This window comes from Periophthalmus magnuspinnatus, chromosome 8 (assembly GCF_009829125.3).
Source record: "Periophthalmus magnuspinnatus isolate fPerMag1 chromosome 8, fPerMag1.2.pri, whole genome shotgun sequence".
NCBI lineage: Eukaryota > Metazoa > Chordata > Actinopteri > Gobiiformes > Gobiidae > Periophthalmus > Periophthalmus magnuspinnatus.
The window spans coordinates 26485354-26513242 of record NC_047133.1 but is presented as its reverse complement, the minus strand read 5'-3'; the positions used below and the strand labels follow the sequence as shown (position 1 = coordinate 26513242).

The following is a 27889-nucleotide window of genomic DNA, read 5'->3' as shown; positions in this document are numbered from 1 at the left end:
TTTCAAATAATTGAGATTTCAATTACAAAAAAAACTAAACAAAATCAAGACTATTAATGAAAATTTTAGCCTAAAAACTATTTCATGTAGTTTCATATACTTTTTATTACAATCCATTTCCTTTCAACTATTCCCTGAAACTTGCTGATTTTTTAGGTTTTCTCAGGCTGATTTAAATCATGAGTCACTCCATTATAAATTATTGCCTACTGGATTTATTCATTTTTAAACACCAAAATCTTAGCCGTGTCTTAGGAGAACTAAAAACTGCCGATGACTGAAACAGAACATGGCACCTCCATCTGCCCTGAAGGAACTCTACAGAACAAAACGAGCACACATAACTGTACAGCAGGTTCACCGCTGCACATGTTACATTTATGCACAAAAAGCACAATAGAAAAGTGCACACTCTACAGAGTGTGTCCTGATGGGATAAGTGGGTGAATATGAATCAAAACATCACTCTAAATGACTGTAATAAGCAGCATGTGATTGTCAGTGCGTGCTCGCTGCGACCCAAAATTCCTGATTAGTTCCCGGAAGCATGAAAAGGCCTTTAGTCACGTTTGTCAACATATTCCTGTTTTCCTGTTTACAAGGGGCATTCACTTCCAAATAATCTTTGTATTTTGACTTTTGAATTAGTGTGGCTAAATTTCTATTTAAATTGCTTATGACAGATTAGAGAATGTAGTAAGTAGTAAACATAATCATAAACTGCTGTTTTTCTGGTTAGACATGGACAGTAAACGTGACATATGTGCAGTAGGTAATTCAGTGATTCCATGTTACCTAGCAACTACACACTAAACAAGGACTAAAACATGCCCAATTTGCACAATAGTTCTTGTTTGACAAATAAGAGATATATGTAGGCTTAAACTGACAGAAAATGAAGGAAGGAAGGAAGCTTTTGCTTTTGCTTTCATTTTGAGTTGATGGCATACGGGGATACCTTTTTGGAAGTCAGCTCTACTTCCTGTTAATTTTAACCTTTTCTCCAAAAATATTCTTCACAAACTACTACTTGACTGATGTAAAACTATGATAAATATTTAACAAAGGTACTATTCCACTAATTAAAACTATTCCACTTAATAAAAGCAATAAAACCTGCCACATGGACTTTAACTGATAGATTTTAATTCCACATCCTCCAGAGTTTATTATTAGTGTGACAATTGTTTGTAGAGGAGTACTGTGTAAAGTCATGTGTGTAAATGGCTCCAAGGAGGACCAGCACATGAATGTAATCATAGCACTGAGAGTCGCACTGAGGCATTTTAACTGGCACTTATTATTTTGATGAGGCCACAGAGACATTACATAAAGGAGCAGGAATGTGCATGAAGAGCCAGGTGTGAGTTTGCACTTTACATTATACTTAATAAGATTGCCAATATTGTATGGCTCATAAAGCTAAGGGAAAATCACTTACAAAATCCTTAATACATAACTAAACTTGTGACTCGTTACTAGCATATAATGTATTCAGAACAACACAACATAAAGAGAAACAGCTGTAATATATTTTGAGAACATTCAATATGCAACATTTGAGTGTAAACTATGAGGCCACACTAACCCAGTTTGAGCAGCCATCCTTCTCTGTCAGGGTTAAAGAATGTGTGTGTCAGGTCATTCCCATCATCCTCTGGGATCTTAAAAGGTTCACTCTTGATACTGTCATACAGATTCTACACAAGAACAAAGAGGAAACATATATTATCAAAGACTGAAAAGTTGCAGTAGTAGTCTTCTATGCTTCTTGTTTGAAAGTGCAGATTTTAACAAAATGAACAGGGCCTGGCCTCACCCTGAGCAGCTCCTCTGGGAGGTCCCCCCCTTCATTGATCCCTCTGTTCATGGAGATGAAGCGCTCCACGGGGGGCTTGTCTCTGACGTTGGGGTTGTGCAGACTGGTGTTCAGCATAATGATGGCAAATGAGAGCACATAGCAGGTGTCTGTGGAGACAATTGCACACAGTGAATACACTGGCTGTGTAACAGTACATGGTTTGTGTCTCATTGATCAAACAGAATGTGATGTGTCATGTTCAGAGTCAGCAAAAATGAATTGTGATGTACAAAATCCATCTGAAGATATTGTCACAAATGACAAAATTCAAATAAAAAGAACCTTTAATCAACAAAGAGCCAGACATCCCGGAAGAACAATCCAACAGACCAATAGATTTAGAGCATGGACCCACACACATGAAGCCTTCATCCTGTGGCTCAGGTCATAACTCCTGTTAACCATCCCCACAAAGACCACAGTCCACATCACCTCTGTGATTTATACACCTCCCTCAAGGGCTCCAAGACGACCAATAACGACTCAGTGTGTGTCACTGCATCAATATTCACAACCCAAGCTGTCACCTGTGCCTCCACCACACACACACATGCGCACACACACACACGTGCACACCCCCCCCACCCCCACACACACGTATGCACGCACACACAAACACACACACACATAGAGCACGTGCACACACGCGCACAAACACACACACATACACACACACCCACACATAGAGCATGTGCACGCACACCCCTGCACACCCCCACACACACACCCACACACACACACACACACACACACACACACACACACACACAGAGCACGTGCACACACACACATATATATACAGAACAGACCAGGGGTCTAAGAGCAACCAACCAACACTGCACTAACAAGTGGTATTGACCACTGATCAATCCCATTATCACAGGCTGGAGACTCTAAGACTGATTACAAAGCTTTTAGTAAAAAGCTGTGCACTAATGCTGAAAGTAAACAACTATGCCAATAGTTTGTCCAGTCCAACAAAATATTCCTCTCTCCCTCACACATTAGGGTTAGGCTGTCCATCTATCCCAGATCAGAGGCTGTGGTGGGCCCGTCTCATATGTCTTCCAGTGTGAGTGAAGGGGGATACCTGTGGACTGGAAAACGCCGGGATTGCACTGACAGTACCTGGAGGCAAAAGCCTCCATCATTCGATCAATCTTCTGAGCTTCACCGGGCAGCCTGAAACTCCAGAGGAACTGCCTGCACAAACACACGAGGACAACCATGAAAAATGAATCAGATCAGAGCTGTGGAACATTCACTGTGAATTATTACTGGAGATGCATTAAGCTAATATGTTTAATGGGACGAGGCCAGGGCAAAGGGTGGTCCAGGATGGGTTTAATACAACATTCTTGCACACAAACGTGCGCACACACACACACACACACACCCCCACACACCCCCACACACACACACACACACACACACACACACACACACATATATATATATATATATATATATATATATATATATATATATATATATATATATATATATATATATATATATATATATATATATATATATATATATATACACACACACACACATATATAAAATCATACAAAATTTTGATATTAATATTATTACCTTTGAAAGAGGCACAAAAAACTGACATTGTTTTTGGAAGCAGAACCTATAACAACAATAGGATTTTTCTTGGCTCTATTTTTGGAGCACACTCACCTTAATGCTTGGACAAGGTTAAGGTCTGAAAACTCATGCAGCTCCACAAACGCCTGCAGCACTTTGATGTTGAAGTCTTCCCTGGAGAGACAACACACAGCTGTTAAACTCACTGTACACTGTAACTACACTCAGTGTACAATGTGGTAGGTGGACAGGGGCCTGCTCAGAACTCAGAGACTGCTACATTACATTTCCAATTCAGAAGTCAGAGGAGATACAGTGAGGTTTAACCATGAGGACACAGAGTAGAGTGCTGTGCAGGCTGTTGTTTTGACAGCTCTATTCTTTCAATAAGAAACACATGTTATTTTACTAGTGACCAGTGACTGCTGCTCTGCCTCATAAATCCAGACTCCCAATTTCCTGCAGCTTAATGTGCTTGTCTGAGATCACGCACAGGAGATTCAGAAGAGCGTGCACTCACCGTTCTCCTAAATAGTCCCCAATCACCGTTTTGTTGAGACCCTCGCCTTTGTACAGGAACTGGGCAATGTCTTCTGGAGTGTTCTGGAGAAGGTCGTTCTCCAAGAGGAACTGAATGCCCTGAAATTGAAATCAATCATCAGGACTTATTTCATTGCTTTAAGGTGCATTATGTAACTTTTTGAAGAGAAGCCTGCTGCTTGTGTGTCTCTATGGAGATGTTATAGTTTTACCAGGAATAAAACAATGATATATCTTTTATGTATGCAATTACAGTGAGTGGGGTCACCTCTACACTGATCTGACCTGTAACTTGGCCTGTTGAAGCCACCCTGTTTATGCCCATGGAAAGATAAATCATTTTAATGCCATGCTGTGGAACATTCCTGACAAAGTAATCTCTATGGAGACAAGTAGACGGCAGACCCTCTACCAGAAAAGTTACATGGGACACCTTTAACAAAAACATATAACTTCATCTGTATTTGATGACATTAATACACCAAAGCTCTTAGTGATTGACAAAATATCTGACCTTTTTGGGATCCATGTTGAATTTCTTTCTCCCCATGGCGATCTGTTTGTTTCTCTGGGAGGTTTTGCTGCAATGTAAACATGGTGTTATTTCTTGTGGCCGTTGGAGGTGTGGTGCTTGCTACAGGTGGTAAATATTTGCTTTAGGAATTGATATGGCGGTTTGTAAAAAGTTTATTTAGGGGCGTGAAATGACATTGTTTTCTTAACAGCATGGTTTGAGTTTACATAGGATCCAAAAGCAAACACATGAATTCTGAAGTATTATTTAGTTCAAGGCTGAATGCTCCATTCTTTTAACTACAATGACTTGTTATTGCACAGTAGCAACAAACTCAGCAAACTTTGGTCCTATTTTACACAATTGTTTTGCTACTTTTTGGTCATTGATTTTAGGCAGAATATAAGGAAAAGGTCACAGTGTTTTATCTTAATCCTTCAAACCATTAATTAGCTAACAAACAAGCTAGGCAAGGATAGAAAGTCTATATTGTTTATGATCAGAAAATGTTATGTAGTAAGACAATTATATTTAAAATAATTTTCATGTTAAATAATACAAAATCAAAAATCTAGATAATTCAATAAGGGATTGATTTTTTGGTATATTGCCCAGGCCTGAAACAAGCTAGCCTCAGTGACCCTATCAAAGTGATGGCTGCGTTTTCTTTTTCCTATTCTAAGGTTACTTTCCCTGAAGAGACATTTTGCCCTGTCACTGTCGTGTGCTTAAAATAGCCCCTGCCTTGTTATCTTGTGCACCTGAGCCAGCGCCTGTCGCGCGGTCTCACTTCACCCCATCAGCCAATCAAACAGCAGCACGTGTTTGAGTAATTTAGTTGTGTTCGAAGCCCCTTCACTGTTCAAACAAAGGCTGATTACATGTGCAAACAGCAAAATGACAGGTGTGAGGCTGGAGGGAGTCGTCTGGCTCAGTGGGTCAGAAGAACGAAAGAGAAATGATAACTGGGAGAGATGGATGGAGTGTTAAACAGTAGTAGAGAGTAGTGAAGTAGACATCAGGCATAACAAGGTAACCACCAAGCCAAAATGAAGACTTATACACATCAGAATAGTTGATCGGTTGATGGTGTCTTTGTGAGCCAAATTGTTTTTTTTATTTGGCTTATAAAGACTATGGACTTCAGCAAACAGGAGAATGCATGGAGTGAGTTAGCTGGAGTTTTAGGGGTGACAGGAGAGTTTTTTTATAGGGCCAATACCTGATTTTTTCCATGTATTTGAGGAAAATTTGTCTTGCCCCATTACAGATATTTTGTATAAGCGGCTCTTCAAGTTGAAATAAGTCAACCGTATACTGTCAGCAGCTAAAAAAGTGCTTTCTCTGATAATCAGGAAGGGCAGACTTAGCATACTAGTTGTTGTTACAGCCTTTGAAAGTTGACTAATTGGGAAGTGTAAGTAAGGAATAAAGGAAATTGGACCACTGTAAAAATAACTAGTTATATCACAAACAGAGCCTTTGATATGCCACTACACGATGCTGTTTAGAGCTGTTGTTATGGAGACAGTCACCAAGCAATTTAGGTCATTTGTCAAACTACATTTTTTCCGGCATAAAAAACCCCGAAAAACTTTAACTCTAGGGACAAAATGTTCACTTCAATACAAATAGTAAAAAAAACAATGGCATGCAGGTACCAAGAGGATTCTTTTTTTATATAATGATTGAGGTACAGAATAAGCCGCTTAGCAAATTACCAGTGTCAAAGCAACAGAAGAAAATGTCACGCATAAACATCCATATACAAGTGACCTTTTCCACAGACAGCTCCATAGAAACAAAGCAAATACAGGGGATGCATCTCACCTCTCTCCTACGCAAGTTAGCTGCTCAATCTCCGTCATCACCTCTGCAATCTCGAACTTCAACCGCTGCAACAAACAACTCATCAGTGCTTCCATTTCAGGTCAAATGGGTCCACAAATTATAACAGGTTTTGTCAACACAGTTAGCTGCAGGTGGGAGCTGTATTAAATATAAGTGTTGGTGTTCTTGTTTTTAAGATCCACATTTTGTCCGACACTTCAACCTCAACCAAAACATTTATTGCCAAATTTTAACATTTTCCTAATGCACTGTTGAAAAATATCTGAATATCTGAAAATCTTACTTCTAACTAAGTGCTTTTTTTGCCTGAAATCTTTAACTATGAACACTTTAAGCAGCATTCAGCATAGTTACAGTATAATGCATTTCTTCTGTCTTGCAGCCCTTAAACCAGTATAATGCAATAAAGAAACTGCATCTAAAATGTAAAAATTATAAATCACAGTGTAACTTACTTCAATGTCATCGAGCAGTTCTTTTTTCCTGCGCCTTATATTGGACAGCTCATCTCGCTCCTCCCCAGACAGGTCTTCAGGTACTGTAGATGAGAAAAAAGACAAAATCGTGTGAGTGAGAGGGGCTGGGTTAAGTGTAGGGATTACATTCACACTCGCGGCAGCCAATCAAACGCCTCGCCATAAACTTGAAAGTGGTGATTCACTCTATGGACTTAAGCAATGACCTAAATAGAGGGAATTAGCCACAGTCTTTGTCGCCACATCACGTTAAAATAGGGTTGTATGTGCAATTAATCAGGTAATAATGCTGATAATAATGCTGATTACAGTCACAACTCCAATCAGTTGCAAAAATGGTTCGATGAAACAATAAATTCAGCCCTGTACTGAATCACATGGATGTTTGTTCTGTCTCTCAAAACCACTGAGTAAAGCTATGCACTAATTTGGCTTTTAAAACATGAATTCCGCTGTAGGTGTGTAAGTTTTTCTCTGCAGATTAAGGGTGCACTATGCAACTTTGTCAGGTGGGGGATGACCTGGTTGTATTCATGGAGATGTACTTTATTCTTGTATTTATACCTGGAAAAACATGCAGTAAATGTTCCACCACAAAAGTTATGTAGCGCACCTTTTTGCACCATCTTTGACCTGTGTTTTTTTCAAGCATCTCCATATAAGGTAGGTTTATTGAAATTGTTCTGAACCACTCACTTTTGCCTCTAAATGCTACTAAACCGTGCTTTCTTTCTTCAACCTCCAGTTGAGCAGGACGATTTTGCCACTAAAATATGATATAAAGTAGGTTGATTTGCGTAAAAAGTTCTATGTTCATGCGCATCAACAAGGAGGCTTTATAACATCTCTGTAGTCTGTATAGAACTTATTTGCTGTCAAGGCAACTACCGGAATAAGGTGAATAGCAAGCCAGTGTCCATAAGGTTAACATCTGGTGAGTCTTTCAAATATTGGCTTTTTGATAGTAACGCACATTCAAAACCTACATTCAGTTTAATCAACAACAGCAAAGGGGAAGCGACAGCAGCATTATATGGCATGTCAAACACAGGTGGGCACACACACACACACCATGCACACTCGTTTTTTACTGTGTGCGATCTCTAGAGCCACCTACTTATTGCTCATTTAACCGTAGCACGTCTACCCCGCACAAGACCCCCCCCCCCTTCCTCTCCTTCTCCTCTATCCACACATCCACTGATCCATTTGAGAGACAGGAAGTAGGTCATTTTCGCAGTGTACCAGATTGCGGCTCTCCTCCATCTATCTGCCTTTGTCCGCCTCCGCCCCCATGCTTTAAAGTGGGGGTGCGCTTTCACAATCCCCCCCGCTGAATCATACGGATAAGCCGCTTTTACGATTCAGACCCACTGTTCACCCCCATTGGCGGTAAATAATACTGCAGAGGGGGGAAGTTAAAAGTTATTCTCTTTTCTTTTTAATGTTATAAGATTTCAAGGTTTCATGAAAATCCATATTATTCATGTCCATTCTTGGTGGGACAAAAGCAGAGGGGAGATTGCGGTCATTGCTTATGTTGGTGGTAAATGGAGTTTGGGTTTTCACACATGAGGAGGCAGTCAAGAGGGCAAGACTGGAGGAGATGGCTTTTCTACAGCTTTGATCCACTCCTCACTCCACACAGGATCAGCTAAAGCATGCAAAAACCTGTGCATCAAAGTATGGTGTGCAGTTTGAAATATGTGTCAGCTAGGAGGGTTGTAGAAAGTACAGAAATTCAGAAAGTAATCAATACTAAACTGGACAAAATTTTACCTTTCCAAAAATCATCTAAACTAGTACAAGACCACATGGCAACAAATAAGTATTATAATTATCATTCAAATTATCATTCCGGTATCAAATTTTTTGTATCTTGACAACACTAACAGCTCCAGTAAGCACTTTGTAGCATGCCCAGACCAGGAAGAAAATCAGACGGGTAAATGCTCTAGTCATAGTTCAATTTGTAGTAATACTGTGGCACAATGGTAATTCTACTAGTAAGTAATTTGTTCCTCCAGAGTCTAGAGGAACAAATTACCACATGTGTCAAACTCAAGTACGGCCAGCCACGTCATTTTATGTGGCCCGCGAGAAGATAAATTAAAAGGCATGGCTGTCATTTTAAAATAAGTCTATACTGCTTTAATGTGTGCACTGACAATAAACTAATGAGATTTTCCCAGCAAGTGGAACTGAGAAATATTTGCAAATAATCATCACAAAATGTTAATGAAAAGGAAAATTGTTGGCATGGAAGGAAGTTGGAAGGAAGAAAGGTGAAGGTGAACACAAGTTTGTGCTTTGAGGAGAAAAACCTGTATGTTTTTTGTGTTATGAGGCGGGGTCAGTGCAGTCTACGTCGACATACATTTAGTGACATTTACACTGCCGCACAGTTACACCTGGCCCTTGATGAAGGCCATTTTGCTGATGTGGCCCTCGGTGAAAATGAGTTTGACGCCGCTGCTCTAGACACTCGCAATAGTTTATTTTTCCTGTTTAAAACTATTTGAAAAACTGAACATCTAGATTCCAGATGTCGGCTTGGATCAACACTGAAATAATTTTGGGCATCTATTATACTATCCCTTAAAGGTGTACTATGAAACTTTTCTGATGGAAGGTTTGCCCTGTGCTTGTCTCCATGATGTTACTGCATTGCCTGGAATAGTCCACAGTATGGCATTAATCCAAGTTTTATTCACAAATTGTAATTAATTCTTGCTGTAAGTGTGGACTCTTCACATATTAGACCTGTGTCCTAGCCTCGCCTTGCTTGACTCCATGGAGATAGATTACCTTAATGACATATTGTGGAACATTCCAGGCAAAGCAATAAAATCTCCATGGAAACAAGAAGCAAGAAGATAGACACTCCACAAACAGTTACAGAGTGCACCTTTACATAACCATTTTAGATAAGATTATTTCTAAGATGCAAAATTCATTCCAGTAAACATACACTTTTGCATTTTGTTTCAAGCGCATTAGTACAGAAAATCTAAATTAACTTCTTGCCGTGTGTAAAACGATGACCTAGAATTGGTGCCAAACAATAGTGAAAGGATTGAGTTGAGCATGATGAAGAGGGCCCCCCTTGGAGACATCTTTACACTCTGTTACTGTGGCTTTCTTCTTGGCTTTGCGTTAAACAGCTTCAATGAAGGCAGTAATTGTGCAGAGAACAGTTATCCAGCAGGCCAACCTACGTCTGTACTGCGCTAACCTCTCCTCTGCCCCTCCCACTCCAGCTGACCAAGAGCTCAAAACCCAGACTGGACAAATGGTCATTTTGGGACAACAATTGTGTTCTGTGTTTGAGTGACGCAAAATGACTGCAAAAGCATTTACTACAGCACGGTTCGTATCTATTGCATTATACATGAAACCTATGAGGCCCAGAGGCACGCAGCGCTGTTTCCCAATACAACTACTTTAGAAATATGAACATAAGCAATACAAGCCACTGTAATTACCAGGGGCTATAGGCCTTTAGTCCTTTAGTTGGTTAATCGGTTACTAGTCAAAGAGTTTGCATAAGACGACAGCAGAAAGAGGAAGTTAGTGAGATTCATGATTCACAAGTTTAATCTGTCTTTATATAAATGCATAGAGATCTATAATAGTTTTAAGAGTTTTTGCCACGCTTCCTTTTTAGTCAAGTAATCGATCGGCAGGACATGTCTTTAGTCAACGAAGAATTTCTTTAGTCAACTACAGCCCTTTTAATTACTTTTTACATTAACTGCAGTGATATTATTTGATGTTTCTACAATATCTAACATGTTTAATGATTAATCAGTATATACTAAACGATCCCATATTTGTATAAGCAGCAGAAAAGATGCTAGGGGCTGAATCGAGGTTGCAACAGTTTCCTGAATGTCTTTCCCCACTCTTCACCCCCATTTCACACTTTTATCAGCTATATTTTTGTACAACGTATAGGCAAAAAAACCCAAAACGTATTAACTGATTTTTTCACTTGTAGTTATATTTTCATTCTATTTGCTCAACCCTCATTAGTCGTTTCATACAACACTGGGACAGACCTCCAGGAAAAGAAGGTCATCAGGTTAAAACTCAACAACTCCCGACACTCAGGGCTCTGGGGCAGCAGTGTGTCGAAAGTTCAGAAGTCCGAGAGCATAAGGGGCAAAGGAAGTTCATTTGTTCATTGGTCCCTAAACACATCTTTACATCTTTGTACATTAATCATTATTCAAAAAAGTGAGTTGTACATTACACTGAATAAAATGAAGTAAAATAGTGATTATATACACTGACATCATAACTCAAATATATTCTGTAAAATTTTAGCAACTTTATATTTGACTAATTATTCTCCTTTCCCTAATTAAATGACAAGAAACATTTTAAATAATGCATGATGGCTTGACGCAGTAGACAGTAGACCTTTTGCCTGAGACGGTCCAGACTGATTGAGCAGATAGAGATTGGGATCGGCTCCACATGACCGACAGTCTCCTAACGGGAGATCACAAGGCCCACCACTGTGACATCACGTTTTTTCAATATAATCACCACCGCAAGAGACCTGAATACTGAAAAGCATGTTTTTGTTTTTGTCGGGTAAATGAAATCTATACATGATTATGCTGAACAAGGCCCTAGGACATGAAGACAGCTGTTTGTAAGAAACAATTCAACTACACATCCATTAAGTCAAGTCAAATTTATTTATAAAGCACATTTAAAAACAACCACAGCTGCCCAAAATGCTGTATAAAGTCAATATAAAGTGTAATCCATGTCTACGGACAATGTGAAACAACCAAAAAAACAAACACAGGGCCTGTAAAATATATTAGATTCATTTTACATAGCATGTTCTCAGGTAATAACTACTGACAGGGTCACCCATTTCCATCCAACCAGCCATATTCTTGCAAAGGATTATGGGAAATCAACTGCCTGACACTATCCCAGAGACTTCTCTGTCATGAGAAGAGAGTCCAAGAGTGGCAAAAAAGCAAATAGCATGCCAAGATTTGAGAACTATAAGGAAACAACTGCATGACACTATCCCAGACAGTTATAAGTAAACCGTTGTATGTTGAGTTTCATCACAAGTATATGATACGATAATACTGCACAGTGGAAACCGTAAAAACACTGACAGAATGAACTTGGTGACAGAAAGAATCAGCCAGTGCAAGTGAAGCATTTCCTGATTTTCTCTAAACGTGCAGTGGGACAATAGAAGGGATGTGAGCTATGATTAGAAATGGCCTGTTTGAAACAATAGCCACTGCATAAACAGCAGCAGGGCAGAGGGCTTTCTCACAAAACTCTAATTAGAGAAATCTGCTACTGTCTAGAACAATGGTGTGCAGCAAAAACACGCAAAATGGGCTACTACATGAAACCTCAACAGGAACTAACATGTAACTCAACAAGACAAATCCAGTTTTTTTTTTTAAATGGGCTGAAAGTGTTCAGAATAATTGTTACAATTAACGGTTGATATATGAACCACTAATCTAATATAATTTCATGCATTTCCAAACATCTTTGTAGATATCTAAATTACAGGGTCAGCAGGTTGTACCCCAAAAAACATGTTTGCTACGCTGTAAGCAATATTAGCGTTAATGTACAATAAAGAGCAGGCAGCAAAATTTGTACAACGCCGTATATTAATGGTAAGCACGTAGTGGATGAAAGAACTTTGGCAAAGAAAGATTTTACGGCTTCTATCTGTTATTGCGTTTTTTTAAAATAAAACTCTTTCATACACAGTAGCTTAATACAATGAGTTTTTATTAAAACTGCAAATCCACAATTATACAATACATTTCACCACAATTAATCAATTTGATTGCAGGAATGTACAAATATTTGAACACTGAAATATATTTTAAAAACTTTCAACACAGTGTAAAAAAGAAATGTACAATATCTGGCCTCAGAACACCTAATCCCTGAAAACAAAAAGCACAAACATTAATCCAGTTATTCCTTTTTCACTGTCAAAAAAACAGTTAAATGTGGTTTATTTCAGATATTTACCTTTTACATCAAATCCAGGCTCCTGCTGCCTCTCCCATATGTGGTTTAACATGAAGACGCAACCTGCAAACACAGCAGTTATAGTCACTTGTGGTGCCTCCATATTGTTTCTATCTGTCTGACCACCATGTGACCAGAGGTATGAAATTGAATCATGAGTTAAAAGAACATTATAAAAGCGGATATGAGCTGTCTGTGTAGTTTATCTTTTGTTTGAAGCTGCAAATAATAACAAATATCCTGTAAAATCCTGTAATGCAGTCATGTTTTAACATGTTACTTACCAGTCTCAGGGTTCAGTTGTGAGATGTGAGAGTAAAGTTCAGCTGACCACTAGCACAATCCAACAGATCAATCAACATCAATCAACCACACAATCAATAATTTGTACCTTCTCAACAAACAGATGACAGATTTGCAACAAACTAGTACTAATACAGTGTGCAGGAGGTTTCTCTGATAAATTACATTGCTGCCAACAAAGTGTTAGCGAAGTTTATTAGCAATGAAGTTTTACCCATTTATTACTAATATTTTTTCAAACCCAAGCTGGGTGCATATTAACATAAAAAACATAAGCACATAATGTAAAGGATTACACTTACCTTTTTACAAATGGAGAGACAAAGCCAGAGCCATATTTGATGCCTGAGACGTTCACTTTCTTCTTTTTCTCAATGTAAATCCACTGAACGGTTAAGTACTGTTGAAAATGAGTGTATTTTTATGTAACATTTTTTACATTGTATGAAAATAATGTTACTATGTTATGTAATAATCAAATTTGATAATTGTGATTTCGATAACCTTACCCCACTATTCAAAATGCATGCCACTGCTCTTTTTTGTATATCATATAGTACTTCCCACACCAAATACTACTACTAAAACATTTAGAGTACCACCAGATCTAAAACAGGACTAGTCTAGATATAAATTAGGGCTAAACCAAACTAAACCAAGACTACACAATTGGTATTTCATTCAAAACAACAACTACCCCAAAAGAGAGCAAAAATTTGGAGTAAAATGACTAAATTAAGCAAATATTTGAACTGAAGAGGAATCCGTGCACACAGTTGAAGAACTTGACACACTCTTAAACAACAATGTCCAGGGTCAACCCACATTTGGCTTGTGCAAAAGGATCTTCACACATACACAGCTTTTAGCAGCTTGTCAAGGAAGCTGTGATAGCACTTGGTGGACATAGTATATTGTAACATTTTGACTCCTACACAGTACACATTGGAGCACTCACACAGAGAAAGCCTCTTGACAGATGACTGTGGTCGTATGGAAATATCCCACATTCCTGCTGCTGCATCCACTCAGTGCTGTGAGCCCCAATGGTCCACCCACAAGCTCAAATGAAGCTATTTTTTGATCATCTACAACCTTAAAGAGCCTATATTACATTATTTTCTGATCTATGTTATAATGTTGTTTCTTCATCACAAACAGACCTGGAGTTGTGTTTTCTTTCATTCACACATTCAACATTCAAACCTTGCATATTTAGGGTGAGTTCTTTTCTAAAACTGAAAGCACTCTGTTCCACCTTGTGATGTCATGTGGTAATACAGGAAGTGCTCCACTGTGTTAGGGTTAGGGTTAGGGTTACACACACCTTCATTAGAATCATCTGAATGAATTCAGGACTGGACTTGCCAATATAGCAGTTAAAATACCATCCCTTCATTATAATTCAAGCTGACTAGTTTGAAATGTCGACCTCGTGTAAAGCTTTGGGAACCCAGACTTTGGCATTCACTGCCCTAGAAAGAACTTCCATATGGTGCATGAATTTGTAAATAGACAAATAGATTCATTGATTTATTTTATTTAATGTAAATGTGTACATTGTAAATAAAACAAGGGTATTCTTTTCAAGATTTGTCCTTGAACTGACATATCCTTAGTTTGCTTCAGGTGTGGTCAACATAGCAAAGAGCTGATACATTCATAGTCCGCTGCATTCACTTGTTGTTCACCTGTGACACTGCCTTCATGAAAAGTAGATTACAACAAAAAATCAGAGGTTACATCAAACCTAACATGAGCGTTTGATTCTTCAAAGGCTCAAAGACTTCATAAGAGCATCCCTCAGAGCGGGACCGTCTCCTCAGAGCCCACTAGTCACAGTCACTTATTCATGAACAGGGAACATCTTTGAAAAACTGCTGTGTAAAAGTGATGCCTTCCTCTGAATTTCCTCTGAAATGTTCCTCTGCACATTTCAGAGGAAATTTGAACATTTCTGAATGATGTCATCATCACTATGCAACTCCCTTTAAACCTCAGACTTCCTACGTCACTTCCTTTTGGTGGGTCCACCATCTTCATGTCTCAATGGAGATATTATTGCTATGACTTGGATGTTACACAATATGGCATTTTACATATTTATCTTCAGGGAGACAAGCTGGTGACACCATCAACCCACGTTACAGGTCAGAGCTGAAGAAAGGCAATGGTCTTACACAAAGAAAGTTTGTTTTTCAACGTAATTTTTAAAGAATAGTAATTGAATACATGCAAGAGATAAGTTTAATGCCACATAATGGAACACTGCAAAGACATAATGGAACACTGCAAAGACATGTAGGGAGATAAAAGGGCGTCGAATTTGTGAATCCAATCACTGACAAAAACATATTTTTGGATAGTTCTTTAAAAAAAGCCCTTCATCAGAAATTAATATATGAAATTATATAATGTTCTGAGTGTAAGAACAGTTTATTTACACAACTCCATAAATGAATGTGTGTAGTCAGAACCAAGCTAATGTTTTTATCTTCACCTGTGTGAATCCAGACTGCATCTCTCCTTTTATTATCTTTTCCACAATGTCACCTTACCCCAGCAGCACGCACGGATGCTCACAGGACAATTTGTTCGCCGGTTAGCAGCATACTTTACAATGGGTAGAGTTTGTGATTATAGGTTTAGTTTATAGTTTCAGTGCACATATATATATATATATATATATATATATATATATATATATATATATATATATTCTTTGGTAAAGAAACTACTCATTTAGTGTGTGCTTTGTCAATGTGACTTCAAAATCTGTATTGAGTATCAGAAGTTGTTCATAGTATCAAAATCAAGTTTGAAATGTTGGAGTCATGACCATACTGCTCCATGTATTAATCTGAATGTACACCAAAATCAATACTTTTGTTTCTTGCTTAGTCAACAGACCAAAAGCCAACCAATACACACAAAGACATTAGATAATGAAAAAATAGGGGCCAGTATTATTCGAAAGATGATGCTTCCTGTTTAAATGGTATCTTGAAGTTTAGGTGAGCCAAGCAAAGTCAGCACTTGGATAAGTTTTTGCAAGTACTACTGAGAGACGTTCTGACTCATTCAGGAAGTAACTGTAGTATGTCACAGCCCACGGTCTGACAGTGGCAGACAAGTCGAGCTGCCAATGGGAGAGAAGTCTCAAGTGTTTGGATTGGAGAAATGATAAAACAATTATCAGTGGAGGGAATGGGAAAGAAATGTTCTTAGAGAAGATATTTGGTCTGCAAAGGCTATAAAGATAAGTATAGTAACAGCATGAAGCCGGCTTTTCTTTTGCGCTCTGTGTGGGGGCAGAGGCCCGGTAATGTGTTTTCACTGGTTCAGTTAAGAGGTTTACCAGGTGAGGAGATTCTGTTATTCAGCTCCTTTAGTATAATCTTGCTGTAGATTATGCTTAAACGGATCAACAGAAAAATGCAATTAATTTTTTTATACCTGGGATCAAATGTAAAAGCACAAAGGTTTCACACAGGCTTGTAAAGACTTATGACCTAATGGAAAAGCCTATAGCGTGTTAGTTACAGATTTGAAACCTGGTCAGGTTGGGTGGGCCATAAGAAATCATCAAGTTTTAATCAATACTCAATTACCCAAGAAATTATTTATGTCTGACATACATCAATTTGAGGCCTAATATATAATGTACAATGTATAATTCAAACAGTATAATAACCCTTATGTCCCTTATGTGGGCTTGTAAAACATCATTTTATTCAACATTTTCAACATTTATGAGTCAGAGAAGTATTTCATCATTACATTAACTTTACATTTCAATATCCCTAAACCTGATTGCCAAAGTTTGGTTGCAGTAACTACTTCCGGACAGTGGACTGTTGAAATCACTGATTTGAATGGGGTGGGTATTTACCAGAAAACAGCTCATGCTTCCCCTTTACATGAAGTCACACAGTGGCACGTTTCCACATTGAACTTTTGAATATTAGCTTGTGCTCATTTGAAAGCTAACATATTAGTTTTCACTTCCTTTTTAGACACTGTTGCAATCAAAAGACACACATGAAGGACTTATGACTGCTCATTTACCACCGCACCAGTAAAACTCACGCGACCTTCGGATATTGTTTTTAAAGCACTGCCTGACAAGTGCACGGGGAAAAAAACAAGATTTAAAGCAACACAGAAAGTTAAGAAACTTAAAACTATACTTTGTAACATTCTGGAAATGCTTGCACTAAACATGCATGTTTGTTACTACAATAGAAAATATTCAAAAATGCCTTTATTTTCACCTATTCTTGGCCAGATCCGTATGTGGTGTTGCTTTAAACACTGGTTCATTTCATTTACTCCCCTTCTGTACCATCTCTGATGGCTTGATCTTATATTAAACAGACTATGACATCTTATGGTCACTTTTCAATTAGTAATAAAGATAATATTGATATTCTTTCTCTGTCAATGACCATGTCTTGATTAGTGCAAAAGTAAAAAAAAAAACAAAATCAATTTTGCTAGATAGAAGTATTCATTCATGATATTAAAAACTCTACATGACAGATGTCAGTGGGGGGATTAAATACATGTGTGAAGAGCCGTAAATCACTTTTAATACAGCCAGGCCTTGGAGGCTGCTTATGTGTGAGTGCTCTATGTCATGACCTGCTCAGAGTCACTGAATATCTATCATATCTAACTGTGAAGGTGAGAAAAGTGATTTGATGTACAGAATAATGTGTGAAAGAAGAGAGAGGCAAAGAAAAGTATGACAACCTCAAGAGTAAACCAGAGTTTTGAACCCAAACAAAAAGAAAATTATTTGTATTGAATTTATAACCTTGAAGTGTATTATAAGCAGCACATATGAAAGAGCGCTGGGCTGGTCATTCAATCTCAGGAGGAAATGTCAAATTGAGCAAATATGTCTACTGCTGATTCCTGTCTGAAAGAAAAGTGGTACAATTTAATTTAAAAAGAGGTATTACACAAAAATCATTTTTGGAGCATTTTTCATAGCATCAAAATTAAAGATAAAACATGTTAATACATTGTTTTCAGTGAATATGGCATTTTCTAAACATGGTGATCTAAACATGTTATGTGTTAGCAGGTAATACCCCATAGAAGTAAAATATCAGCTCTTTAAAGACATTTCAGTTAATACAGTTACCTTGTATCTGGTATATTTGGAAAAAAAATCCCTTTTTAGGCTATTTGTCGTGTATTTGGGACACTATACTATAATCTAATGTCTAATATCTATAATATTGTGTTGTAAAGGCATTGAAGGATGGGTCAAATGCAGTGAGTGAAAGATGGGTCAAATGCAGAGAGTGAACTTCCCTCATGATGGATTAACAAAGTATACCTTAACCTAAACCTTAGTATGAGGTCTGACTAAATTCATCAGTGTCAAATGTATACCAAAACCACAAGTTCCTATGAGTCAAGTGTGGTAGGAAACGGTATTGAAATAATAAAAACCCACTGACCACTTTGTTTTATGGGAAGACAATTCTCAGAAAATCTATTAGAAATAAATCAATTAATACAAATATGTAGTTTAGTCTTTCAAATAACAGTAAAAAGTGATATTTCTGCAAAATGTGATTCTCTGACCTATAATCCACTCTCATCTATATCCCTCCTTGGTTCATCCCTCCACTTGTATATATGTGCATGAAGAGGACTCACAGCCCAGACTAATCCCCGCACATGATCACCATATAAAGCCATACACACTCTAAAAGCACAGTTATGTACACAGGCTCCACCAGTGAAGAAGTAGACACCAGAAAGAAACATGACGTATGTACAGCTGGGCTAGACTCGTACTACTAACCTACTTTATCTGCAGAAATGTTTTTTTCCCATCGGTTAGTACATTTATCTTCTAATACAAATTATAACAGCGTACAATCAAAGAGTCTGTATTGAACGTTTGCCCATGCTGCGCAGATTTTACAACCAACATGGAATAATAGGATCACTCTGCAACATAAGAAACTGTAATCAAAAACTGGCAAAGTGCTGTATCTTACTGACACAATGACCTATAGAGTAAGCCCGAAGTATTACAAATCCTTTCCTAAAAGCTGGACAGGCTCCTGCTGTTTGCCCCATGGATCCCCAAGGACAGGTCCACAGCACAGAGAGATTAGAAACTGACCAGACAAGCACAAGATACAACACACAAAATGGGATCAAACAACCATATTAAACTGGAGAAAAGATCGCTATTAGAGAGTGAGCAGCTAATGACAGAACTGCTACATCATAGAGCAATCAGAAATACTTGTACTTATACATTTTTAACTACCAAAACTCTACCAGAACTTATTTGAGTAAAGGCTTTGTGAACAGGTCTAGTACAAATGAAAAGGTGTGTTTCTTGCACTGCTTGTTCTTCTATGTCTTAGTTTTTCTCCTTTATGTGATTAATTCTTTTACCTTGTATCTGGTATAATATCTTTGACCCTATGTTTCGAGATAATCCCTTGATCCAGATAATGCTCTTGATCCAACAAAAATAAATCAAATTTCCATCATTGACTCATCTTTTCTGTATAAGAATATTTTATTTTAGAATTTTTTTTAACAAACTAATTCACCAAACCAAGAAAGCAATCAGTGGCAGTGATCACCACAACCCAGAGTTAATCTTTTTTCCTATCACTGTCTATCAGATGCGAATCCACCTTTTCCTTTTTATTGACCAGGTTACTTCTCTGGCCCTTATATAATTGTTCCAGCTCTTGTTCTTCCTGTTCACTTTGTTCGGCCTTGTCTTCCTTTCCCGAACAGACCTGAGCCAATTTATACAAACGCCTGAAATGTACTGAGGAGGCCATGAACCCCTGTCCCAAAAACAGCCCAAGTGGAGCAGCTAGGAAATTCGAATGAAATCCATTTTAGCACATAGCTACAGACCGCTGGGAACATTTGCAAGCTCTGATTTCTCTCCCAAAGCAGAAAAAAAACATTGGCTTCATAATTCATTGCCTATCTCCACTTCACAAGCCTTTGATGGTCTTAATACTTAATGTTGAAAAAAAAAAAAAAAACCTTGGGAAAAATGTTTAAATGCACAATAAATTACTTTCTCTTCAGTATCATGGCCTCTCATTGAAGTACTTACACTGGCTTTTGAAATGCTTTGAATGTAAGGAAAGGTCCGAGAGGATTTGAGGTGTCCTTGATCGAAAAGGCCCACTTCCATGTGTGTCTAACCTTAACCCGACAGAGGAATGCTTTAACTAAGTGTAAGGTGCTATCAAATATCGCGAGGGGCAGATTCAACAAGGCTCCTCTGTGTTCACTGACCTTTTTGTCAAAGATAAAACACACGGTTAAAGGAGCTGTATCTGATTTTTAACATTGTAAAAATGTGAAAAACTGCACTAGGGTTTGAAGTGATCCAAAGCTGTTCCTCGGTTGCCTTATGAATTCAGAGCATCCTAATTATTAACCAGGATGAAGTTATAAGCGTGTTTATAAAACGTTTTCACAACTTTCAGAAACCAGAGTGGAGTTTCGCTGTCACGGTAAAACCAACAACAACTAACATGCTAACCGTGCACTTTCTGATTTAGAGACAATAAAATGCTTCATAAATTTAAGAGATACACAGCGGATTTAGCTTGACTTCAATTGCGATACTTAGGCAACATATTTGTACTGGGGCAAGACAAAATTTGATGTTTTATAATGTACTTGCTGTATTTTACAACTGCTATTGTCTTGTTATGTTGTCTTTGCTGTTTTTATGTGGTGGTGAGACAAACATGAATTTGTAGGTTGGTAATAAAAATATCCTAATGTATTCAAAGTAAGACTGCACAATTTGCCATACTTACATTAATACTTATATTTTAAATACTCTCAAATAAGAATATATCTATATGGTTTCAACCAATTCAGTATCGAGAAAGCAGTAATTTTTCAACATATCATTTTGAATTATGTGTTGTTTGGGTAGGCCTATAGGGTGCAACAGATCACATGGGTATAGCTGTTATAATTAACCACTGATGCAATACACAAGAGAGAGCGAATGCAGCAAATAGTATGCAATGAAGCAGAGACAACCCTACAAATACTATAGTTTTGGTAATGATCAGAAAGGCCTGTGTTTTTGCCCTGATCCTCCCTCAGGCTGGGGAAGCAGGGAGCTCTCAGAGGGACAGAAGGGACATCCGCACACAGGATGTACACATCACCTACAACGCAAATCATTTTTCCATCAAATGTGGACTGAAGCAAAAATGTGCATCTGTAAAGAGAACAGTGATTTACTGTATATCCTGCATTTTACATGACAAATATTATAGTGAAAAAGATGAAAGATGAAATGTGGAAATAAACCCTTCCTTGACAAATGCTATGAAGAAAATTTATCACCTCCAACAGTCAATTATATTTTTTTTTTACTCTTTTCTCATCTTTTTTTGTGGTTTTCTTAACAAAATGTAATGTAATGTAAAAAATGGGAATCATTGCACAAAGCCTCTAACAATGAAAAAAGTCAGGCCAGGTCCACAGTTACTATTTCACAAACACACAAGTCAGTAGCAGTAGCCCAGAAGCAATTAGTGAAAAAGCCACAAAATCGATCATGGCTTACTAACATTAGGCTTCAACGCTGTTGAAGTTGAAATGTATTCACAAACTATTCAGTAAAAAAATACCACTTTTAATCAAAAAAATAAATCTCCGCAACTGCAGAAAAACACAGCACATTTGCCAGACTGCCAAACTTTATCCATCTCATTTCACGGTGTACAAATACAGCGGTGTGTAGTTGTCAAAAACGCATTGTGGAAACCAGCGCCCCGATTCAAACCATATGGACATCACTCAAGAACATGTCGCCTAACAGTGTGTATACAGCTGCTCCCAACACAAACTTACAATGAGTTCACTCCGCACTGAATGATACTGTGTAACACCAGCTTAACTGCATCCACTAAAGACCTATTGTCCATTCACTGAGGGTCGTGGTGGCTGGTTGCATTGTGCCGTGCGCTGTCATGTGTACAAATGGATTACTACGACACTGTAAACATGTGCCTGTGTCTGCAAATTGTCAATGAAATAAGTAAGTGGTAAATTATATGCAGTATTTGAGTGTCTAGTGTGTAGTAAAAACACAATAGCAGCACTACCTTAACCTTTCTGTAGTGTAGTAGTGTATATTTGGTAATGATGTTATTGCTTTGCCTGAAATGCTCCATAAAATCAAGCTTATCCATCTTGCATTTACTCGCTTAGAGGTGTTTTTATTGCTAAAAAGATTACTGAAAAGCAAGTCAAACATTCTTTTTCTCCAGATCGATCTGACCTGTAAGTTGTCCAAACAGGTGACGCTTGAGAGATGAGAATATTTCATTGTAATTATATATAGCCATTTTTCATAAACTGGATCCATGGCGAGGATTGTGTCGGGAAAGACATCTAACCGAAAACTGATGGATATCTGTGTGCAAAAATTGGTTTGATAACTGATGATACACTAGTAACCAGTGGCCAGCGATTACAGTAACATTTGACAGTCTGAGCACATTCATTGAAGAAAACAAATAAGTCTCAAGTATCAAAATATATGGATGTATTTGCAACGATCTGTCATTTGGCCATTTTCCTACTTCTCTCTCCCCTTCTATATACCTCCTGTCTGTCTGCTCTCCCTTCTGTCCAGCCCTCTTATAGCCTGTGCTAGTGCTCAGTTTGCTTGCAGTCTGGCATGTTTTGTATGTGTTCCTACAAAGAAACGAATGTCACATATTGAGCCAAGTGTATCACGCTGAGTATCAAGCTTTCTACTATGAGTGTTGGTCGCCCCCAGAGCTCTCGCACTCTGCAGTGGGCTTTTGTGGGAGTATGTGGAGGTGGAACATTGCTACATGAAAGAAAGCATTAACAATTTCATATTTTTTGGTGGTGGTCTTAAAAAACGACCCAAAACAAAAATGCTTCCTTTAAATTACAAATCCGTGCACTTTCTAAGTCGTTGGTTGTTCCTCTTTGCTCATATTATAACCTTATTTTTGTGATATGATTTGGAGATATAGGAAACTGTTTTATTCCAGAAATGGTGGGTCCAAAATATCACAAAGTAGAACAAACAACAACGAATGGTGCATTGACACACTTTTCCTGATTGGTCCAGGTATGAGCCCAGTTCAGTCCTGATGAAGACCTGTTTTATTCCTGTTATAGTCCTTGTTTAGTCCCATTATAGTCCTGGTTTAGTTCTGAGTTTAGTTGTAAATTAATTAAAGGATGCACTTACACAAATACCACAGAAAAATTGGGACTTAAGTGAGAATAATCCTGGAACTAAACCTGTTCAAGACCAGGAGTAAACCAGTACTAGAACAGGACCAAACCAAGTCCACATCAAGCCAGGGCCAGACAAGTGTGACCGCATCCAAAATAAAACCAGTTGTTGAAAAAAATGTAACCAGTCCAATCAATGAAGGACTAAATGTTTGAGTTAACAATTATTTTTAGACATTTTAAACTTGATTCCTTTTGTAGTATCATTGAAGACTTTTAGGCACCATGTGAATCTCAGAGCAGAAGGGAGAACACAACCACTCCAGTGACGTTTATAATACGTTTTCAAACATTGCAAAAGTTGAGTTTTAGTCAAAAAATTCCCCATCTGAATCGTTTTAGTGTCTTGCGTTGGCCCGTGGCTGTTGTGGCTACTTGCGGTTGGCATCACAACACCATATGTAGGTCTGTGAGGCGATGCTGCTGCTGACGTGTGCCACCGCTGGAGGCCAGGAGCACCAACAATGACAGCTTTATGCCCACACTCTAGACAGCCAATACTACGGCAACCAGGCACATCCGGCACAACCAGCCCTCAGCACTGCACATATGTGGAGCCAAGAAAGGAGTGTAAAGGACGAGACACATAACTAGAGGTGGGGAGAGTGGTCTAAAATTCTACTCAAGGAAGAGTACCATTACTTCAGATAATATTATGCGACTAGAAGTAAAAATAGTTGCCCAAATACTTGTCTAAGAGTAAAAACGTACTTGGAGAAACAATGACTTAGGAATAACTGCCACAGAAGACAAAAATTTGACAAACTAAAACGTTTAATATAATCAACATAAAGCTTTTGTCACTTGTAGACTTATAGTGGGAAGAGTAACCAAAACTTTGACTTTACATATTACTCAAGTAGGAACAAAAGTATGGTGTCTGAAAACTACTAAACGTTAGGCTACTCAAGTAAATGTAATAGCACAAAAGTAACTGAACAGGGTAACTGCACGCAACCCACACAAACTGACAAACTTTGGGATTTTGTACAGTTATGAATCACAGGATTAATAAAGGAATTTGACAAAAGGGTGGACGTAAACCACAAGTTGCTTTTTGGGCATTGCATCTTTGCCTTTACATGCTGTGTTTTGTTGTAAGTGCATGCGTAAATCTTCATAAACCCCTTTAAGCACCTGTTGGTTCAAAGTAACTTGCTTAGTGTACTATAATACTTGCTGGGACAAGAATTCATTGGCACAATATTTCATCCAGTTTCATTCGGTTGCTTATGAAATATCGATCGGCATAAAAAGACTAGTAGGACACTGTAAGTGAGAAAAATAATCACACAATTGTAGCGTAGCTGGTCAAAAAGGTGCTTTAATTGATTATATTCAATGTTCTGCAGTTCTATTAGGCTGTATGCTGCTGTGCCAGTTATATGGGAGTAGATTTAGTGCAGTTTCCAAAAGGCACATGTCAGCGGTTAGAAAGAACACTAAAATGTCTCTTACCTTGGTTGTCCTCGTCCATGCTGATAACCCTTTGATGAGGAGACCTTCCCAAAGCTGACGAAAACTCCCGTGGTTTGAAACGTCAATGATTTATGACGAATTTCGGTCCCAATCTCTAGGACGCATCTGGTGGACAGGTTGTCTCATGCGCAGGGTCCTCTTCTGAGCGCTGCGGCCATTTACGCATCGGTCCTGTGTCACCACGTCTTTCCTCTAAAAGCAGCTCCACCGGTCAGTCTCTCTCTCTCTCTCTCTCTCTCTCTCTCTCTCTCTCTCTCTCTCTCTCTCTCTCTTCTCTGTCTTTCGCTCCCTCACTCTCTCACAGTGGTCCTTTAGCTCTGTGTTATCGTCATCCTCTAAATACGCCTTCTCCACTAGTGCTTAGAGTATTGCCGCTGCTACGTCAAGTCAGCGTCACGCGTAACAGACTCTCCCGGAAATGAGTCTCTCCCCTTCACAATAAAACAGAGGTGTCAGTAGAGAAAACACTATTCCGTGGCTTTACCTGATTTTATTTTGGAAAGGAATTACATCACATTCAGTTTGTTTGACTTGACAGTTTTGGGTTTAGTTCAATCCCAGCTTCAGCATCCAACCATCACCCTATCCGCGATGTGGACTATAATTGATACAAAATACAGCCTTATATTAGGCAAAATCCATTAGCCTAAACTAATTAACTGATTGATTCACGTTCCATAATTTTTAAAAACCAGGTTAACTTGGTATTATTAATTATTATTTAATATGACCTATTTATTGTTATTTGTTATTATTTGTTATATGTTTACTATTTAAAATAAGCCTAATACTGGAATTATACTGGAATTGAGGTGTATAAACATGTGTATAATATATATATATATATATATATATATATATATATATATATATATATATATATATATATATATATATATATATATATATATATATATATATATATATATATATATATATATATATATATATATATATATATATATATATATATATATATGTCCAATAATAATGCAGGTCAGACATATTATTGTAAATTCAAGAAGGGTCTAATTTAAGTTTTAGTTTAAGCTTTAAGTGTTACATAAGCAGAGTTGGGTTAGAGCTATAATGGCTCACACTGTGTGAATGAGAGTGGGTTGTGGGGCTGGTTTCTTCTGCACACGTGGGTTCAATTATAGCATTCCTGCCTCTTCTGAGAGGGGGGGACTCACTTCCTGTATTTGATAACCTACATCACTAGTCAATATTCAGTTTTATCATGTATGTAGCCTTACACTGGACACGGACCTGAAATACTTAACATATGATAACAGGCAAACAACTTTAGCTATAACGCTCTGCAGTGTATTTTATTTTAGCTTTACTCATTAATAATGTGCTTATTTTATATACCACTTTTCTGTATAATTCACTGCTGCTCTCAGGTAAAATTGGGGTTGTTAAAAAATACGGGAAATAGTACATATTTTGTGAGTTTTATATAGTCATGACATGATGCAAAGCAGTACACATGGCTGATTAAAGTACATCATATAAACAGCACATCACATTAATTAAAATAACAGGTGGTCATAATGTTATAGTGTTTGTATATTAATGTCAATTGCAGCTTTGCTCTAATTAACAAAACTCAGCCTACTGGAAAAGTCTTATTAGCCATGTGACAGACAGACACCAACAGTCAGTGGCATGAGGTGAACATATAGGAGCAATGTGATGAGAGTGACTGGCCACAGGGAAGTCGTGTCTGGCAAAGCATGATGGGATATGTCTGTAGCACTCCTGACCGACTTCACGTGACCTGATTGAGCAGTCAAAGCGCTTCATATCAGTCACCCCCACAGTACCCTCAGGTATAAAACAAACACAAACACAAGTTCCATGTGCTCTTCTATAGATGATGCAAAAGAAAATTGAATCCTGTCAACTGGACTTAAGTTTTTTGGAAAATTCTGATAGGTCATTATAAAGTGGAAGATTTCTTGATCCATATGTTGAAATTTGTCTAATAAAATCTTTCTATTGTAAAACACAACAAAACACCAGAGCATCTAAAAAGAGATACATGCAGAGCTTTTCTATAGATGCGCCATGAGACAGTGGAAAATTGATCTCATTGATAAAATAAAAATATTAATCTCAGTAATCTCTAAAAAGATGAATAAATAAAACAGTAGATTCCCATGATACTTCCTGTTGCAGAGGATGGCGCGATGTTGTATGTGTGTATGATGTCTATGTCCAAAAGGTCAAAGGAAGCAGAGTTTTCGACAGGATTTCCTCTCGACTTACACTCCTGTGCTCCCAATGTGAGCCCACTTTCCTCTGTGCTGGATCCAACACTCACAGTCTTTATACATGCACAAAGACACCACTGTAAACGGCCAACCAGTGAGATCCTGAGAGGGTCTGCTGTTAGATTCTACTGTATAAAATATGGTATTTACAACTATCCTTTTTATAACTGGAAGTTGTTGTAAGCAGCATTTTGACACAAAAGATGGCATGTTATTACTTCAAAACAATAACTCAATTAAAGGTACAATAGTAACTTGCACATGTATTTTTCCATGGACATGATGCAGGTGACAATACTCTGAAACATTAGATGACTTTTGTGGCATGTTGTGGAAGATAATTGCCAAAGGAGCAACATTTCCATAGAGACAAATAGGACGAGACCCTCCTCAAATAAATAAGATACCAAATGCCAAATAAGCGTCAGGTTTATGGAGATGCAAGCCCACTCAGTGTAAGGATGCATGTTTTTCAGTACAATAAAAAACAAACAAACAAACATGCTTTTATTTTATTCTTTAGCTAAAACATTACATACTGTGGCTTTAGTGGGTGCAAAAAGTAAAAAGGCTATTCTTTCATTACAAAATCAGGATAATCAAACATTGATAGGTGCCTGTC

At 37.9% G+C, this 27889-nt stretch overlaps 1 protein-coding gene across 1 annotated transcript in view; it reads right to left on the bottom strand.

Moving 5' to 3' along the window:
• The window catches only part of cyth3b (cytohesin 3b), a 29879-nt gene extending 4548 nt beyond the window's left edge, over window positions 1-25331 (bottom strand). Inside the window, exons 1-9 of the mRNA XM_033971105.2 lie at window positions 24968-25331; window positions 6824-6906; window positions 6348-6412; window positions 4518-4584; window positions 3984-4102; window positions 3557-3637; window positions 2952-3064; window positions 1820-1968; window positions 1589-1700 (exon numbers count right to left, since the gene is read on the bottom strand). Of these exons, the coding sequence (XP_033826996.1) occupies window positions 1589-1700; window positions 1820-1968; window positions 2952-3064; window positions 3557-3637; window positions 3984-4102; window positions 4518-4584; window positions 6348-6412; window positions 6824-6906; window positions 24968-24986 (808 nt within the window). The 5' untranslated portion in view covers window positions 24987-25331. The remainder of the gene's footprint in view (window positions 1-1588; window positions 1701-1819; window positions 1969-2951; window positions 3065-3556; window positions 3638-3983; window positions 4103-4517; window positions 4585-6347; window positions 6413-6823; window positions 6907-24967) is intronic.
• Window positions 25332-27889: the final 2558 nt, after the last annotated feature.